Here is a 17723-nt window from a genome sequence, read left to right as displayed (position 1 = left end):
TAACACGAGGACACAATAATTAGGTTTCACTATGTCATTACAGCCATTTTTCTGTCCTATTTATTTATCTGCTATGTAAATGGACATTATATTGATATACATTATATAACGGAAATATTTTCAGCTTTCAGCTGCAGCGGCTTCTTCTGAAGATGATGAGGATGACCCCATCTATATACACTGTGATAAACCGAGTAGCCGACCGGAACAACCACTAGGGGGGAACTACTTTAGAGATGGAAGAACCAAAATAGGTGCTTTTAGGCTTTCTGTATATCTATACAGTATTACATTTTACTTGAAGTTGCTTGACTTGAATGTTTCCACCGCAGCACTAAAATCACCTTTTTTCAAATAATGAAATAATTATGGTCTTCACTTTGGGCCTTAATCTTTTGAATCAGGTGTGTTAGTGCAGGTCTGGAATAAAAGCCTGCACACCCAGTAGCTTTCCAGGAACAGAGTGGCAGATCCCTGGTAACAGACAGTATAAAGAACAAGCCACCAATCAAACTTTAACCTGTGGCTTTGTCTGACTGATTCTGAATCAGACTTTGTTCTAGTATGGGAGGTGAAACCGAGAAAGCATCGCTCCAGATGGAGGGGCCAATCTGAGACCAGTGGTCCGGAGGAGGTCGGAGCCAGGGCAGAGGAGGGGAGCAGCAGGTCTGAGCGGAGAAAGGCTCAGCTGGCTCGATGGAGGGACAAATTCACCCAAAACCTGCAGAATGCCGGCATACTGCTGGAAAAGGTAATATAATATACACTACTAACTCACCTAGCTCCACAAGACTTAGTGGTTAAATCTAGTGTTTCTACTTTCCCAATAACAATCGTTCCTTCTTAATGCTAATGCTCTGTTGACAGTCTTACTGGTCAATCTAATAATGCTTGTATGCGGCAGCACACTGTACCATATAATTAATAATTTTGTGAATGTTCTGTAATGATTGATGTTTGGCACTAGGAGGAGACGGCGAGTGAGAAAAAAACCATCCATTATCTGAAACTGAGCGCCCCTTGGGATGTGTTGGTGTATTACGCAGAGGAGCTCATTCTAAGAGCACCCCTACAGGTCAGTGCTAACACTACACTTTATGACAGTGCAAAATACAGTAGTGCAAAATATGGTAAACCCGATACTATGGTGTGTGGAGTGTTACGGAGAATGTTGTTTTTGTGTCGCAGGCCCAACCAAACCCAAACTTCAACACCTCTGACCGGATCCTTCGGAAACTATACATTCCCAACGTCATGGCGGAGTCCTTGCCAAACAGGCCACTGGACTACTACACTTGTGCCTTTCGCAAGTCAAAGATGGAGAAGTGAGTCAATACATCCCGGAAACTTCCTGATATCGGTTTTGATTGTGAATCCTCACATTGCGTGCTGACCTTATTAAAAGACCCTGTTACCGTACGTGTGTAAATGACTACAGGTTTAACCTCGCTCTGTTTGTCACTTCTCAGGTTCCTCGGCTGTGAGAACCATGACACCTACTTTACTAACACACAGAGACACCGTATAGTGAGTGCATCCATTGACGTTGTGTCTTTACCCATTTGTTGGATAATGATGGATGTACACCAGGAATAGATGGACATACTGTACTGTACATAGGCCTACCTATATGTGGTCAGAAATGCTTTACTTCAGACTGTCATTCTCATATGGCCAATTGGCTGTCCATGGCAGGTGTATGAGCTTCTGGCGAGGACGGTGTACGGCAAGAGGAAGAGAGCGGAGGTGGGCGTGGCTCGACTGCTCAACGAGGGGGCATACACTGCAGCGTTTCCCTTGCATGAGGTCAGAGACATTCTTAATGTACCGCCGCTAGGGCTGACACCATTAGTTGACTGGTCGATAGACTGTTGGTCGACCGAGATTTATATATATTTTTTTTTTGCATGGGGCACAAGACACCTGTCTGATTAACGCCTGTCTCAGTGGACTAATCCATTGCGGAGGCCACGGGGATGGCACAGTCCATCACTCTAAGACATGTGATAATGAAATTGTATATGATTATATTATGTACAAATAATGGTACAACACTAATAAATCTAATATTATTTTAATGCGCTTTCTCCCGTTTGGGTACGGTCGTTGTCCGCAGTTCTGAAACAATCTTCAGTGCACTGTAGATTTGGTGTCTTTCCCTATGTTGCTATGTGCATAGTAGCAAAATTAACCAGCGTATTAGGATTGAGAACAATATGACGGAGGCAGCAGCAACAGAGATGAGGAAACAACCTTAGCCTAATTGTCTTAGAAAATTGAGACAAGAGGAATCTCCAACTTAAGTAGGTCTATAATCAATAGCCTAACTGTTAAATTGTGTCTGACTTTATAAATCATCCATATATATGTACAGAAATAAGGCAGATCTTGCTTCTGTTGCCTTCTGTGTTTGTTAAATAGCCTACTGATTCTGTGAGCACCAAGCCTCATGCAATGGCAAAATGTTGGATCGAGCAATTTCACTCAGAGTGCAAGGGTTGAGGGAATAGGGAATGTTTTTCCTAAATAAATTAGGGATTTCGGTAACAGAACTTTTCAGTCAGAAACAAGTAAGTAACTAAATGGCTGAAATTATGTTGCAGCTCCAGCACGGACAGCGCAATAAACACTTGCTGTGCTGTGGTGCCTTTTCGCTGCAGTAGGGAGGAGATCAAGACAACGTGGGCCAGTCACACAGGCACTCGCTGGATTTTTTTTTTAACACAGTGTGACCATCGGGCTCTTTCTTGAGTCATTTGTGTGTCTTAATTATTTAATGAAACAGTGTACTTAAAGCATCAGACAAGTTCGGTGCATATATAGTTGATTTTATACTAACACATAGGGTGTGTCTGTATACAGTGCATTCGGACAGTATTCAGACCCCTTGACTTTTTCCACACGTTGTTACGTTAGTCTTATTCTAAAATTGATTAAATTGTTTCCCCCCATCAATCTAAACACAATATCCCATAATGACAAAGCAAAAACAAGTTTAGACATTTTTGCAAGTGTATTAAAAATAAAGAACTGAAATATGGCATTTACATAAGTATTCAGACCCTTTACACAGTACTTTGTTGAAGCACCTTTGGCAGCGATTACAGCCTCGAGTCTTCTTGGATATAACGCTACAAGCTTGGCACACCTGTATTTGGAGAGTTTCTCCCATTCTTCTCTGCAGATCCTCTCAAGCTCTGTCAGGTTGGATGAGGAGCGTCGCTGCACAGCTATTTTCAGGTCTCTCCAGAGATGTTTGATCGGATTCAAGTCCGGCCTTCAAGTCCCAAAGCCACTCCTGCGTAGTCTTAGCTGTGTGCTTAGGAACGCTGTCCTGTTGGAAGGTGAACCTTCTCCCCAGCCTGGGCCTGAGCGCTCTGGAGCAGGATTTCATCAGGGATCTCTCTGCACTTTGCTCCGTTCATCTTTCCCTCGATCATGACTAGTCTCCCAGTCCCTGCCGCTGAAAAACTTCCCCACAGAATGATGATACCACCCCCATGCTTCACCGTAGGGATGGTGCCAGGTCTCCTCCAGATGTGACGCTTGTTCAGGCCCAAAACATTTTTATAATAAAAAAAAGTTACATCTTGGTTTCTTTAAACCAGAGAACACAATCCTCTCTCAGAGAGCTATGGACAATTCCTTTGACCTCATGGCTTGTTTTTTGCTCTGACATGTATTGTCAACTGTGGGACCTTATACAGACAGGTGTGTGCCTTTCCAAATCATGTCCAATCAATTGAATTTACCACAGGTGAACTCCAATCAAGTTGTTGAAACATCTCAATGATGATCAATGAAAACAGGATGCACCTGAGCTCAATTGCGTGTCTCATAGCAAAGGGTCTGAATACCTATGTAAATAAGGTATTTCTGTTTTTTATTTTAAATACATTTGCCAAAATAAATGTATATATTTTTTTCGCTTTGTTATTATGGGGTATTGTGTGTAGATGTATATGTTTAATCCATTTTAGAATAAGGCTGTAACGTAACAAAATGTGGAAAAAGTCAAGGGGTCTGAACACTTTCCGAATGCACTGTATATATGGAAAAATACATTAAAAACAGATCAGGACGCTTCTCAGTCAACCACAATTTTTTTTTGTCGGGGACAGCCCTAACCGCCACACACAAAGACATCTGCCTAGTACACCAGTCGTTGTTAAATGTGTGTATGTACGTGTATGTTTGTTAGGGCCCCTTTGAGCTGCCAGAGTTTGAGGTGCGTCCAGATGAGCTGAACCAGAGGCAGGTCTTGTTCCAGTATTGGGCCCGCTGGTCTAAATGGTACAAGTACCAGCCACTTGACCACATCAGAGAATACTTTGGAGAGAAAATAGCCCTTTACTTTGCCTGGCTGGGTAAGCAGGATTCCTCATATAGTACATCTGATACAGTACCAATATTTTGTTCTGTACTGCTTTTATGGTCATACTTTGGGGTGGGGGGGTTATGAAACTGAACACACATCAGAACATTTTTAGATTTAGTGGCAAGCATCATACTTAAGAAGACTTAGATGAAAGAGATATCAATATCTTTTCACTTATGATATGTGGTCAATTTACCACAACAGTACAGTTTTGTGAGTTACCCCCATTGTATTGTTTGACATAGAGAGTTTTTGAGGAGGTTTTTGTCTCTCTGGTCCTCCTCTGTAGGCTTCTACACAGCCTGGCTGCTCCCAGCGGCGGTGGTGGGGGTCTTTGTCTTTGTGTCAGGAGTCATGTCCATGGGGACCAACACTCCTGCGTGAGTCCTGAAACTCCTTCACTTACAATGCTTTTCTAACAGATTCATTTCTTTGGCTGTAATCAAGGTTCATGGTTTGAAAACTGTACAGTATAGAGGTCAGATTATACATCTTTACTATGAATAGAGACGAAAAGCTGGATCAAAGTGATGTTGTACCAGTATAATTTATGCAACAGAGTGGCCTAGTGTAAGGCACAGTCTGTGGCTCTGCAAATGTCACGCAGGCTGCTCAGACATAATGCATTACCCACAAGAGTTCTCTTCAGTGTACTCATGCAGCACTTAGTCTGTTGCATTGCTTCACTGTGCTGTGTGAGTGTGAGTGTGTGTGTGTGCATTTTACTATACTTGTGAGTACCAGAAGTCCTCACAAGAATAGCAAACCAACTAAAATTCTGAGAAGTGAGGACATTTTTCCTGTCCTCAATTCAAAATAAAAAGGCTATTTTAGGCTTAGCTGTTAGGGTTAAGGTTAGGATTAGGAGTTAGGTTTAGGAGTTAGGGTCAGGATTAGGGGTTAAGGTTAGGGTTAAATTCTGGGTTAAGGAAAATAGAATTTGGAATGGGAATCAATTGTTGGTCCCCAAAAAGTCCTCACAAGTATAGTAAGACGTGTGTGTGCTTGCGTACACTCGCATGTGTGTCCGTGTTTGTGTCTATGTGTGTGTGTTAGGGGGAGAAAAAAATTATGGTCAGTGTTTTCCGTCTCAAATCTGTTTCCATGGCAAGATGCTGATAATTGCTTCCTCAGGTATCAGTGTTTGATGGCTTGGTGATGAATCACAGAAGATTTACATAAAGAGTGAACATGGAGAAAGTGAGACTAAAGATGAAATAATAGAGAGAAGGAAGAATAGCATTGAGCCTCTTACAGGCCCAAGGGCATTAGTGTACATTCTTCTGTTCATTGTGGATTAGTGCTATCTATCACTGTACTGTATAAAAGCCAGAGAGCTTTAGTCTCGGATAATGTATTGTGTAGCAGGAAATCAAGGGATAATAATCTTTGCATTACATGCAAATGCAGACTGGGGTTGTGTCTGAAATTGCACTCTATCCACTATAGTGCACTACTTAATAATAAAGTAGTGCCCTACAGATGTCGGATCTTAACTTGATCACTATTTTGATGCAGAGAATTTTCCTGCTGCATCAGAAAATTCAAATGAGCCTTGTTTTTATGTACATTTGCATTTCTCCTTCTCTCAAAGCGGGGGAGGTCGAGTCATTGGGATCAGGGCTTGCTATCAAAATAGTATTCGCTCTCGCTCAAATATGCTTAGGTCCTATTACTTTTTTACCTGAAATGCAGCCATACACATCAACAAATGTTGTTTTATATAGCTTAATAACACAAGATAGATATCGATCTCCACTAGGGTACAACATAGAAGTGTCAAGTGTATCCTAATGTCATGAATTAACTTTCAAAATTGAGTTCAGTTGTGGCCTGGGGTCTAGCGGTTAGGGTTGCTGTCTTCAGTGCATACACATAGGCCTACCATGTCAGCTTGGGTTCAATTCCGGCCAATGCCCTTCTGGCACAACTAACTAAATTCCTCCCATTGACTTGATTAAGTTACACATTTCAAATATGGACAGTCCAGGGATATTTTACACCCGATGTTAATAAGAAATGACCATACCAGAAACTTTTGAATAACATAAATAGGAAACAAATAAAATAATAACAGTAGGCTACACCAACATTAGTTTCCATTCATACAGTGTCGGGCAGTTTTTTCTATTGTACGGAATGAATGTCAATCGCCTTTAGTGTGTTCAGAAAGGGCTAAGTTGTTCAGATATCAACACCAACCAGAGGGAAAACATATCTTGAAAGACTTTTATTGCAAGTGTAACACGCGGGATATGAACCCGGGTTTCCCACAGGAGCAATCAACATCTTAGATGGTTTTAGACTCTTCAGCCAAAAGCAAACTGGGGTTGCGGTCCAAAAACTTAAAAGACACACCCTATCCCCTCAGCCCTCAAATGAAGTGGACACTTCTGATGACGTATCATGACTTGTGATGAGTATACACTTGCAGGGCAAGGGGCGAGGGAGGCAGGAATGATTTTTAAATAAACCACCCTTGGCCGGAAATTCGTCACTCGTTCATCCCGCAATTATTGTTTTTTCAGCCAGTAACTTGTGGGTGCTTTATATGCGCTACAGTCAATTATGATTGCATGTCTACTTATATTAAATATTTAATTATCAATATACACCTACTGTATGATAGCTATCATACATGAGCTAACTAACGCTAGCCTGCCTAGCTGGAACTTCTGAAGAAGAAAAATGTTTTATTTCTACAATTTCCAAAACACAAAAACATATTTTCTTTTCACGTAGTAGCAACATTTCGAACTTATGTTGCTTTTAAGTTTTCGCTGACTTTTCTTAGCGGACGTACAGTCATGGCGAATTGAATTATGGGGAGTTTCAGGCCCCGGAGTGAACATAATTGTACACTCGCAAAGCCGACTAAAAACGAGGGCTGAGGGGCTTACGTTGCAAACTTCTCTTGCTTGGCTATTCATTTGGATCACCCTCCAAGATGGCGACGGGGATTCCCCCAAAGGCATAAGTGGACGAGGGTGTGTCTTTTAAGTGTTTGGACTGCAGCCACTGGTTTTGAAGTTTGCAGGCGGGGCTACCTCATCACATGACCATGACCGACTCATATCCGCTACACAAGCAGGACTAGGTAACACCAACATCATCTTTTAGGGAGTGGTAATGAGGTGGCCAATAATGGTTGCAATTGAGGTCAACTGTGCTGGTGAATTTAGCGCTTATTGATGGCTTAATGAGACATCAGCTGGCGATAATCTAGTGCCACCTTGTTATTTGATTATATTCCAATAAGCTACCCGTTAGCCTATCATTGTCACATACTAAAAGATGGGAAAACCAATAATAGGCTACTGTTTGTGTTTCCCTGGCTGAGTTGATGAGCTGATTTTGGACATCAGTTGATTGACAGACACAGAACGATAAAATTTCCTCCGGTGTGGATGCTTGCCCACGTTTTATAATTAGGCTATGTATCATTTGTTCATTTAGTTATGGTCTTTGGTGTGGATTAAAAGCCTGTATTGTGTGGATTTAATATTTTATTTCATAAAGCTGTGATGTTAATCAAATCAAATTTTATTTGTCACATGCGCTGAATACAACAGGTGTAGACCTTAACGTGAAATGCTTACTTACAAGCCCTCAACCAACAATGAAAAATATTTACTAAATAAACTAAAGTAAAAAATAAAAAAAGTAAAACAATAAAATAACAATAATGAAGCTATATACATGGGGTACCGCTACCGAGTGGGGGGGAGGGGGTTAATGCAAATAGTCCAGGTGCCCATTTGATTAGTTGTTCAGCAGTCTTATGGCTTGGGGGTAGAAAATGTTAAGGAGTCTTTTGGACCTAGACTTGGCGCTCCGGTACCGCTTGCCGTGTGGTAGCAGAGAGAACATTCTATGACTTGGGTTACTGGGGTCTTTGACAATTTTTGGGCCTTTCTCCGACACTGCCTAGTATATAGGTCCTGGATGGCAGGAAGCTTGGCCCCAGTGATGTACTGAGCTGTACGCATTACCCTCTGTAGCGCCTTACGGTCGGATGTCGAGCAGTTGCCGTACCAGGCGGTGATGCAAACGGTCAGGATTCTCTCGATGGTGCAGCTGTAGAAAGTTTTGAGGATCTGGGGACCCAAGCCAAATCTTTTCAGTCTCCTGAGGGGGACAAGGCAGTGTGATGGTGTTGATGTGAGCCATGACCAGCCTTTCAAAGCACTTCATGGCTACAGACGTGAGTGCTATGGGTCGGTAGTCATTTAGGCAGGTTACCTTCACTTTATTGGGCACAGGGACTATGGTGGTCTGCTTGAAACATGTAGGTATTACAGACTCGGCCAGGGAGAGGTTGAAAATGTCAGTGAAGACACTTGCCAGTTGGTTTGCGCATGCTCTGGGTACACGTCCTGGTAATGCGTCTGGCCCCACGGCCTTGTGATTGTTGACCTGTTTAAAGGTCTTGCTCACATCGGCTACGGAGAGCGTGATCACACAGTCATCTGGAACCTTTGAGCCTATTTGAGCTCATTCAAAGACGATTTTGTTGAGCTGAGACACTCTTCTCTGATGTGTAAATTGTCAGACTATTCGATTTACTTCTTGAAAACATTGAAATAAATGCAATTAACGTGTGGGCCTAATGCAGGCTCAGGTTTGTCACTAGATCGCCCAGCACTGGACACGAACTCACGAAGCTCGGAGCCAGAGAGCACTGCCAGAGAGGAAGAGGCAAAGCGAGAGACCCATCTCGGCCAAAAATCTGTGTTCTCCAGTAGGTGACATTGTTTTGTTTCTTTCGCTCAACAAGAGAGACATTTTTGTATGGAGGTCAAGGAGAGTGTCAAATTTGGTCAACAAAAAAATGTAATGATGTATTTGCTTGCTATGTAAGGTTTATTTGATCTAATAGAAGTTTCGTAGTGCTGAGGTTGTTACGAGTGTACTGATATAAGTAGTATATGTGACATCCCAGCAACTTTTAGAAAAAACACTTTATATTGGAGTTGTCTTGAGATGCCTGTGCATATTCATGGAAGGCTAATAGCATCTCTCTCAGTTGAATACAGGCGGTTGATATCAACAACCCTCATCGAAAATTCAAAAAAGTATTAAAATAAGGACATATATCCATCAATCCAAACAAAGGACAGGCGGGAACTAGACAGCCCGCCGTGCCGCTTTGTGGACAGCGACTACCATTGTTAGGGCGGAGAGACAAGTATCTTGTCAGTGTATCCATAATACGTGGTGCTGCTTAGACCACATCACTAAGGCAGGTCACAATGCAAGCACTAAAGCCGATTTATGCTTGATCGGGAAATGTGGTCAGGAGGCTCCGTACAGAGGGTGTCACGCAATTGCAGAGGGTCCGGAGGCTTGCGGTGGACCAAATCAAGTGAAGGAAGTTGTCAAGTAAGTGAGTTTACGGGCTCGGGAGAGGTGACGGTCAAGAGCCATGCGTCCTCCGAAACACGACCCTGCCAAGCCGCACTGCTTCTTGAAACACTGCCTGCTTTACCTGGAATGCCAGCCGCACCAATGTGTCGGAGGAAACACCGTACAACTGGCAACCGTGTCAACGTGCATGCGCCCGGCCCGCCACAGGAGTCGCTAGAGCGTGATGGGACAGTGACATCCTGGCCGGCCAAACCCTCTCCTAACCCGGACGACGCTGGGCCAATTGTACATTGCATCATTGGTCTCCCGGTCGTGGCTGGCTGCGACACAGCCTAGGATCGAACCCAGATCTGTAGTGATGCCTATGCACTGCAGTGCCTTAGACTGCTGCGCCACTCGGGAGGCCCCCCTTTCCCTCGATCCTGACTAGAATGATGGAGGCCACTGTGTTCTTGGAGACCTTCAATGCTGTAGACATTTTTTGGGTACCTTTCCCCAGATCTGTGCCTCCACACAATCTAGGAGCTCTACGGACAATTCCTTTGACCTCATGGCTTGGTTTTTGCTCTGACATGCACTGTCAGAGCAGGTGTGTGCCTTTCCAAATCATGTCCAATCAATTGAATTTACCAAAGGTGGACTCCATTGAAGTTGTTGAAACATCTCAAGGATGATCAATGGAAACAGGATACACTTGAGCTCAATTTCGAGTCTCATAGCAAAGTGTCTGAATACTTATGTAAATAAGTATTGATTGGGGCGGCAGGTAACCTAGTGATTAGAGCGTTGGGCCAGTAACCGAAAGGTTACTGGATCGAATCGCCGAGCTGACAAGGTAAAAATCCGTCGTTCTGCTCCTGAACAAGGCAGTTAACCCACTGTTCCCCGGTAGGCCATCATTGTAAATAATAATTTGTTCTTAACTGACTTGCCTAGTTAAATAAAGGATAAATACAAAGTGATTTATTTTTTATATTTTTTATAAATGTGCAAACATTTATAAAAACCTGTTTTTGCTTTGTCATTATGGGTTATTGTGTGTAAATTACTGAGGATATGTTTTTATTTAATCCATTTTAGAATAAGGCTGTAATGTAACAAAATGTGGAAAAAGGGAGGGGTTGTGAATACTTTCCAAATGCACTGTTTTAAGCCTTCCCCAAACCATAGCCCGCCCCTAACCTTAACCGCTCGGAATTAATGCCTAAACTGTTAACCTTTTGTGTTGTTTTTTTTTTAACCCTTTTTTAACCACGCGGAATTAACCCTGTAACCACGCAGAATTAATGTTTCAAAAATAGACATTCATCCATGAGTCAAAGGGCAGTGGGCCGGATTCGAACCCATGCCAACTCTGGCATATGTGTGTCGGGTAAACTGCTAGACCACACAGGCACAATTGCTTGCCTTGAACATATGATTGATTGAATAAAATGATTGATTTAAAAAAAACGGATTTTCCGTAAGGAAAACGACATATACCCCCTCCAAATATGTCAATTTATTATAATCCACATAAGAATTCACAAGAGACGCACTGCAGCCTGCACCTACCTTACATAAGGTTCAATGTAGGTACGGTACTGCATTGGACACAAACACTGCTTCCAGCTGCCCCCTGGCATCGATTCTAAATATGTTTTCAGGTATTAAAATCCTCCTGCTTCAGGATTATTTTCCTACTGCAACTAAATGGGTCAAATTAAGATTCAACATCTGTATATAGGAAATAGGGTGCCATTTCAGACACAGCCTGGACTAAAAGTAGTGAAGTCTGTGTCTGTGATTGTGTGTCTGACTGTCCACAGCAAGGAGATCTGTAATAGTGGGGGCAGCTACCTGATGTGTCCTCTCTGTAAGACCTGCAAGCCCTGGAACATGTCTGATATCTGCCCCATGGCTAAGGTATTGTATGCTGGACATTTACAGTAACAAGGGGGTGTGAGTGACTGTTTGATGTGCCTATTCAAACCGCTATGCCTAATGTGTTGCTTTTATCACAATAATGAACAATCATTATGGATAGCTTAGCCGTCCCACTATAATGAATCCATAGATGACAGGCCCATGTTGTGTGTATGTGTTGGTAGGTGGGCTACCTCTTTGACCACCCCGGGACAGTCTTCTTCAGTGTGTTCATGTCCTTTTGGGCTGTCACCTTCCTGGAGTACTGGAAACGCAAGATGGCCACCCTGGCTCACCACTGGGACTGCATGGACTTCCAGGAGGAAGAGGTCTGGATAATAGCCAATTCATTCATTTAAATTTCTATTCTTTCATAATTCTGTGATATGTGTTACCGTACATACTATAAAAACAGAGAATCAACAAAACTAAGTTGAGCCTCATTTCACATGATTTGTCACATATTTGTAAAATAACCCAGTTCTTGAGCAAGGGCACATCTTTATCCAGTTTTACTGTAGTATAGTTCACAGATATGGAGACTGCTTTGTTAACATATGCAGTGGTGGAAAAAGTATCCAATTGTCATAGAAAATGACTCAAGTAAAAGTGAAAGTCGCCCAGTAAAATACTATACTGAACAAATATATAAACGCAACATGGAAAGTGTTGGTCCCATGTTTTCATGAGCTGAATTAAAAGATCCCAGAAATGTTCCATACACTCAAAAAGCTTATTTCTTATTTCACATGCGTGCTTGTCATCCTTACCAGGGTCTTGATCTGACTGCAGTTCAGCATTGTAGCCGACTTCGTAACCGATTTGCTGATGTCGATGTTTTGGACAGAGTGCCCCATGGTGGTGGTGGGGTTATGGTATGGGCAGGCATAAGCTACGGACAACAGACACAATTGCATTTTGTCAATGGCAATTTGAATGCACATAGATGCCGTGACGAGATCCTGAAGCCCATTGTTGTGCCATTCATCTGCCGCCGTCTCCTCATGTTTCAGCAAGATAATGCACGACCCCATGTCACAAGGATCTGTACACAATTCCTGAAAGCTGAAAATGTCCCAGTTCTTCCGTGGCCTACATACTCACCAGACATGTCACCTATTGAGCATGTTTGGGATACCTTGGATCGACAAAGTACGACAGCGTGTTCTAGTTCCCACCAATATCCAGAAACTTCACACAGCCATTGAAGAGGACTGGGACAACATTCCACAGGCCACAATCAACAGCCTGAGCAACTGTATGCAAAGGAGATGTCGCGCTGCATGAGAGAAATGGTGGTCACGCCAGATACTGACTGGTTTTCTGATCCACGCCCCTACTTTTTTTTTTAAAGGTATCTGTGACGAGCAGATGCATATCTGTATTCCAAGTCATGTGAAATCCATAGATTAGAGCCTAATTAATTTATTTCAATTGACGGATTTCCTTATATGAACTGCAACTCAGTTAAATCTTTGAAATTGTTGCATGTTGCGTTTATATTTTTGTTCAGTGTACTGTATGTACTTCAGTTGTCACAACTTCTGCCGAAGTCGATGCCCCTCCTTGTTCGCGTGGTGCTCGGCGGTCGACGTCATCGGTCTTCTAGCCATCACTGATCCATTTTTCATTATCCATTGGTTTTGTCTTGTTTTCACACACACCTGGTTCCAATCCCATTCATTACCTGTTGTGTATTTAACCCTCTGTTTCCCCTCATGTCCATGTCCGAGATTGTTTGTATGTTATTTTGTGTCATGTATTTTGTAGTAGTGTAGTACATTTTGGTTTTGGAGTTCGTTGTGTGTTTATTATTTTATTAAAACAACTCCAGTGATACCAAGTTGGTTTCTCCTGTGCCTGACTTCCCTGCCACCTAAACACACGGCGATGACATCAGTCAAAGTCTAAAAGTATTTGTTTTTAAATATACTTAAGTATCAAAAGTAAATGTAATTGCTAAAATATACTTAGGAACCAAAAGTATAAATCATTTCACATTCCTTATATTAAACAAACGGCATGATTTTCTTTTTTTTCTTTTTTTACGGATAGCCAGGGGCACACTCCGACATGATTTACAAATGAAACATTTGAGTTTAGTGAGTCCACCAGATCAGAGATAGTAGGGATGACCAGGGATGTTGTCTTGACAAGTGCATGAATTGGACCATTTACCAGTCCTGCTAAGCATTCTAAATGTAATGAGTACTTTTGTGTGTCAGGGAAAATGTATGGAGTAAAAAGTACATTATTTTCTTTGGGAATGTAGTGGAGTAAAAGTCAAAGTTGGCAAAAATATAAATAGTAAAGTATAGACACCTCAAAAAACTACTTAAGTAGCACTTTAAAGTATTTTTACTTAAGTACTTTACACCACTGAACATATGTCCCCCATTGGTGTGTGTGTGTGTATCTAGGAGCGTCCGCGGCCTGAGTTTGCAGCCATGGCTCCTTCTATAGAGTACAACCCAGTAACGGGAGTGAAAGAGCCCTACTTCCCAGAGAAGGCACGGCTGTCCCGCATGCTCACTGGCTCTATGGTCATCATCATCATGGTAAGACACTGAGTTTTACTCTCTTTGGTGTCCTTTGTTCTATGCTTTTTTTTTCGTGGCGGAATACGTCAGGGGTAGCCGGGTCCCAGATCTGTCACTGACATGACAATAATTATTATTTCAACTTAGAGCTTTTCAAAGAATCTCAAAGCGCTTCAATGACTAAACGAGTTGGCAAAACGTCATACCCTACTGATGAGGAAAAGGCCAGGAAAGGATGCCATTTTAGTGTACTGCATTTGAGACACACGTGTGTAAATAAGGTGTAGTTGGACTAATAATTGTTGTATTCTTCTCACTCCTCTTTGTTCTTTCTACCCCTGTCCCCAGCTGTGTGTGGTTATGATTTTCCTGGTGTCAGTGATTATGTACCGTGGGATAGTGAGTGTGATGATGTACCGCACAGGCAGTTTTGTGCTGCGCACTCAGGTACAGTACAATACACTCTGCTCTGATAAATAAAGCTGCTGACACTGGATCAGAATACCCTTCAAAACACCTGATAATGGCTGGCTGACATCCTGCATGTAGCTAATGCTAGCAGGTGCTGTACATTAGCTTGGATTGATACATTATCTTGGATACATTAGCTTAGGTTTTCTCTCTGTGTGTGTGTGTGTTTGTTCCCTCAGGCAGGGAACATTGCTAATATCTCCAGCAGTATGGTGAATCTGGCCCTGATTCTGCTGATGGGGCAGGTCTATACTGCGTTGGCACTGCAGCTCACTAAATGGGGTAAGAACACGACCCTCAGACACCTCTGCCTCAGCCAATACACTTCCACCTAATACATCTACCCACAGGGAAATCCACTTCCTTGGACTTAGATTAAGCGTCTACATCAATCACAGTGGCCTAAAAGAAAAAACATTGTCTATCAGATAAGTGTGAAGACCATTTAAGCACCAAGTAGTATATTGAAAGTGGGGGTGTCATTACAGTACAGCATATGCATTTGGATACCTGTAAAGTACATTTAATGCATAATATTACCCTCAAAGATTTTTCTCTTACTTTCATGGATTCATATTTGTTTAAAGATTTTTTTATTGTTTGATTTGATTGTTTTGGGATGTTTGGACAGAGATGCACAGAACACAGACCCAGTACGAAGATGCATTTACCTTCAAGGTGTTTGTATTCCAGTTTGTCAACTTCTACTCCTCTCCTTTCTATGTGGCATTCTTCAAGGGAAGGTGAGAATGGAAGGTAGTGTTTATTGTTAGATGATGCAACAGGTATCTGGCTGGTTTGAAAACCCTATTCTATTGGCAGGTTTGTGGGTTATCCTGGACACTATGGTACCTTGCTTGGCATGAGAAATGAAGATGTAAGTTTTCAGAAATTACAACCCATTTTGCATACAAAGAGCCATGTTCTCATACAGACATTTTCATTTTACCAGATGTAAGTGTGTACCAGTATATTGATGTTATGCATTTCTGTGTGTGTGTGTGTGTGTGTGTGTTTCAGTGTGGTCCAGGGGGTTGTCTCATTGAACTGGCTGAGCAGCTCTTCATCATCATGGTGGGGAAACAGCTCATCAGCAATGTTCAGGAGTTTGTCATCCCGTATGTTTCCTTCCTGATTATCCTACTTCTTACTCTGGGGTGAATCCTAACTTCCACTTAAAGATGAACTATGCAGAAATCACTTAGTAATTCTATTAATTTCAGTTTATGTGACAAAACAAGCAAGTATAGTGTAGAGCAGTGCAATGCTGTCAAAGGTATGCCAAAAAAATGTCATTTTTAAAAAATATATTTTTTTATTTTTTTCTTCACATTTTCAAACAGTACATTCATATTTTCCAACGGGGCTATACATTTGGGTGAGGTTTTTTTCTCGCCTGAGTAGCCTTGTTTCACTGCCAAAAATAAAATTAAATCATCTAGTGTTCACGAAATAACAACACAATGTCAAATACAGGTAGCCTAGTCAAATAATTAACATCCAATAACATTAACTGTTACTCTCTCGCAGGAAACGAAACATGACAATTTGAAAAATAAGCCATGGGAGTGTTTTGAGCGAGAATAAAGACGACTCTCGAGTAGTAAGACATTTATAAAAGCAACAGATACCATTAATAAGAAGGGTCTAGAAGCGTATTATATGGTGAGCTACTGAGTGGCTAGGACAGGCAAGCCCCATACTATTGTGGAGAACTTAATTCTTCCTGCTGCCGCAGATATGGCTGGGACAATGCTGGGGGAAAAGGCTCACTATACAGACAATGACTTCATCAAACAACACTGTTTCACGACGCATCAGTGACATGGCAGGAGATGTTTAGAAACAATTACTGCTTTGCATACAAGCCAGTGAATTCTATGCGTTACAGCTGGATGAGTCAACAGATGTGGCGGGCCTGGCACAGCTCCTGGTATATGCCCGTTACGATTATGGGGGGTCAACTAAGGAAGACATCCTTTTCTGCAAACCACTGGAAACCACGACAACATGAGAGGATATTTTTTAAGTACTGGACAGCTTTGTGAAATGGACTTTGGTGGTCAAGATGTGTTGGTATCTGTACTCATGGCGCAAAAGCCATGACAGGGAGACATAGTGGAGTGGTAACGTGCGTGCCAGCAGTTGCTCCCGACGCCACTTGGGTACACTGCAGCATCTACCGAGAGGCTCTTGCTGCCAAGGGAATTCCTGACCGCTTGAAAGATGTTTTGGACACTTCAGTGAAAATGGTTAACTTTGTTAAAGCAAGGCTCCTGAACTCTCGTGTATTTTCTGCGTTATGCAATGATATGGGCAGCGACCACATAACGCTTTTACATCATACAGAAGTGCGCTGGTTATCAAGGGGCAATGTTTTTTTTAATTGAGAGACAAGCTTAAAATTTTCTTTACTGACCATAATTTTCACTTGTCTGACCGCTTGCATGATGACGAGTTTCTCACACGACCTGCCTATATGGGCGATATTTTTATTTTTTTTTCTCGCTTGAATGATCTGAATCTAGGATTACAGGGACTCTCCACAACTATATTCAATGAGGCTATGATTAGGAAGTTGGAGCCCTTTTCTGTCTGTATTAACAAGGAAAACACACAGGTCTTTCCATCATTGTATGATTTTTTTGTGAGCAAATGAGCTCAAGCTCACAGACAATGTAAAATGTGATATAGCGAAGCACCTGAGTGAGCTGGGTTCGCAATTACGCAGGTACTTTCCCGAAACAGGCGACACAGACAACTGGATTCGTTATCCCTTTCATGCCCTGCGTCCAGTCCACTTACCGATATCTGAATAAGATAGTCTTATCGAAATTGCAACAAGCGGTTCTGTGAAAATGTAATTTAATCAGAAGCCACTGCCAGATTTCTGGATAGGGCTACACTCAGAGTTTCATCATTGATCTGTACATAGAACAGATCAAGCGCTTCTTAGACTTGTGTTCAATGCGAATGACAGATCTATAACACACATTTCTATGTTCATTTGATCACGCCGCCCTAAAAGTTACGTACTGCAGCTTTATATCAAATTTTCCCTT

General features: G+C 42.1%; 1 protein-coding gene across 2 annotated transcripts in view; it reads left to right on the top strand.

Moving 5' to 3' along the window:
- Positions 1 to 17723, top strand: part of LOC115165867 (anoctamin-7-like) — a 36984-nt gene that overhangs the window by 807 nt on the left and 18454 nt on the right. For both annotated transcript variants that reach the window (XM_029719311.1, XM_029719310.1), the window contains exons 3-18: positions 125 to 254; positions 552 to 751; positions 968 to 1075; positions 1189 to 1325; positions 1470 to 1527; positions 1696 to 1806; positions 4202 to 4367; positions 4668 to 4758; positions 11554 to 11650; positions 11836 to 11979; positions 14071 to 14208; positions 14539 to 14637; positions 14841 to 14943; positions 15293 to 15404; positions 15484 to 15538; positions 15682 to 15779. In XM_029719311.1, coding sequence (XP_029575171.1) covers positions 125 to 254; positions 552 to 751; positions 968 to 1075; positions 1189 to 1325; positions 1470 to 1527; positions 1696 to 1806; positions 4202 to 4367; positions 4668 to 4758; positions 11554 to 11650; positions 11836 to 11979; positions 14071 to 14208; positions 14539 to 14637; positions 14841 to 14943; positions 15293 to 15404; positions 15484 to 15538; positions 15682 to 15779 — 1847 coding nt within the window. The remainder of the gene's footprint in view (positions 1 to 124; positions 255 to 551; positions 752 to 967; positions 1076 to 1188; positions 1326 to 1469; positions 1528 to 1695; positions 1807 to 4201; positions 4368 to 4667; positions 4759 to 11553; positions 11651 to 11835; positions 11980 to 14070; positions 14209 to 14538; positions 14638 to 14840; positions 14944 to 15292; positions 15405 to 15483; positions 15539 to 15681; positions 15780 to 17723) is intronic.

Source organism: Salmo trutta, chromosome 28 (assembly GCF_901001165.1).
Source record: "Salmo trutta chromosome 28, fSalTru1.1, whole genome shotgun sequence".
Classification (NCBI taxonomy): domain Eukaryota; kingdom Metazoa; phylum Chordata; class Actinopteri; order Salmoniformes; family Salmonidae; genus Salmo; species Salmo trutta.
Note: the sequence above shows the minus strand (reverse complement) of the source record. Positions and strands in the feature narration are given on the sequence as shown.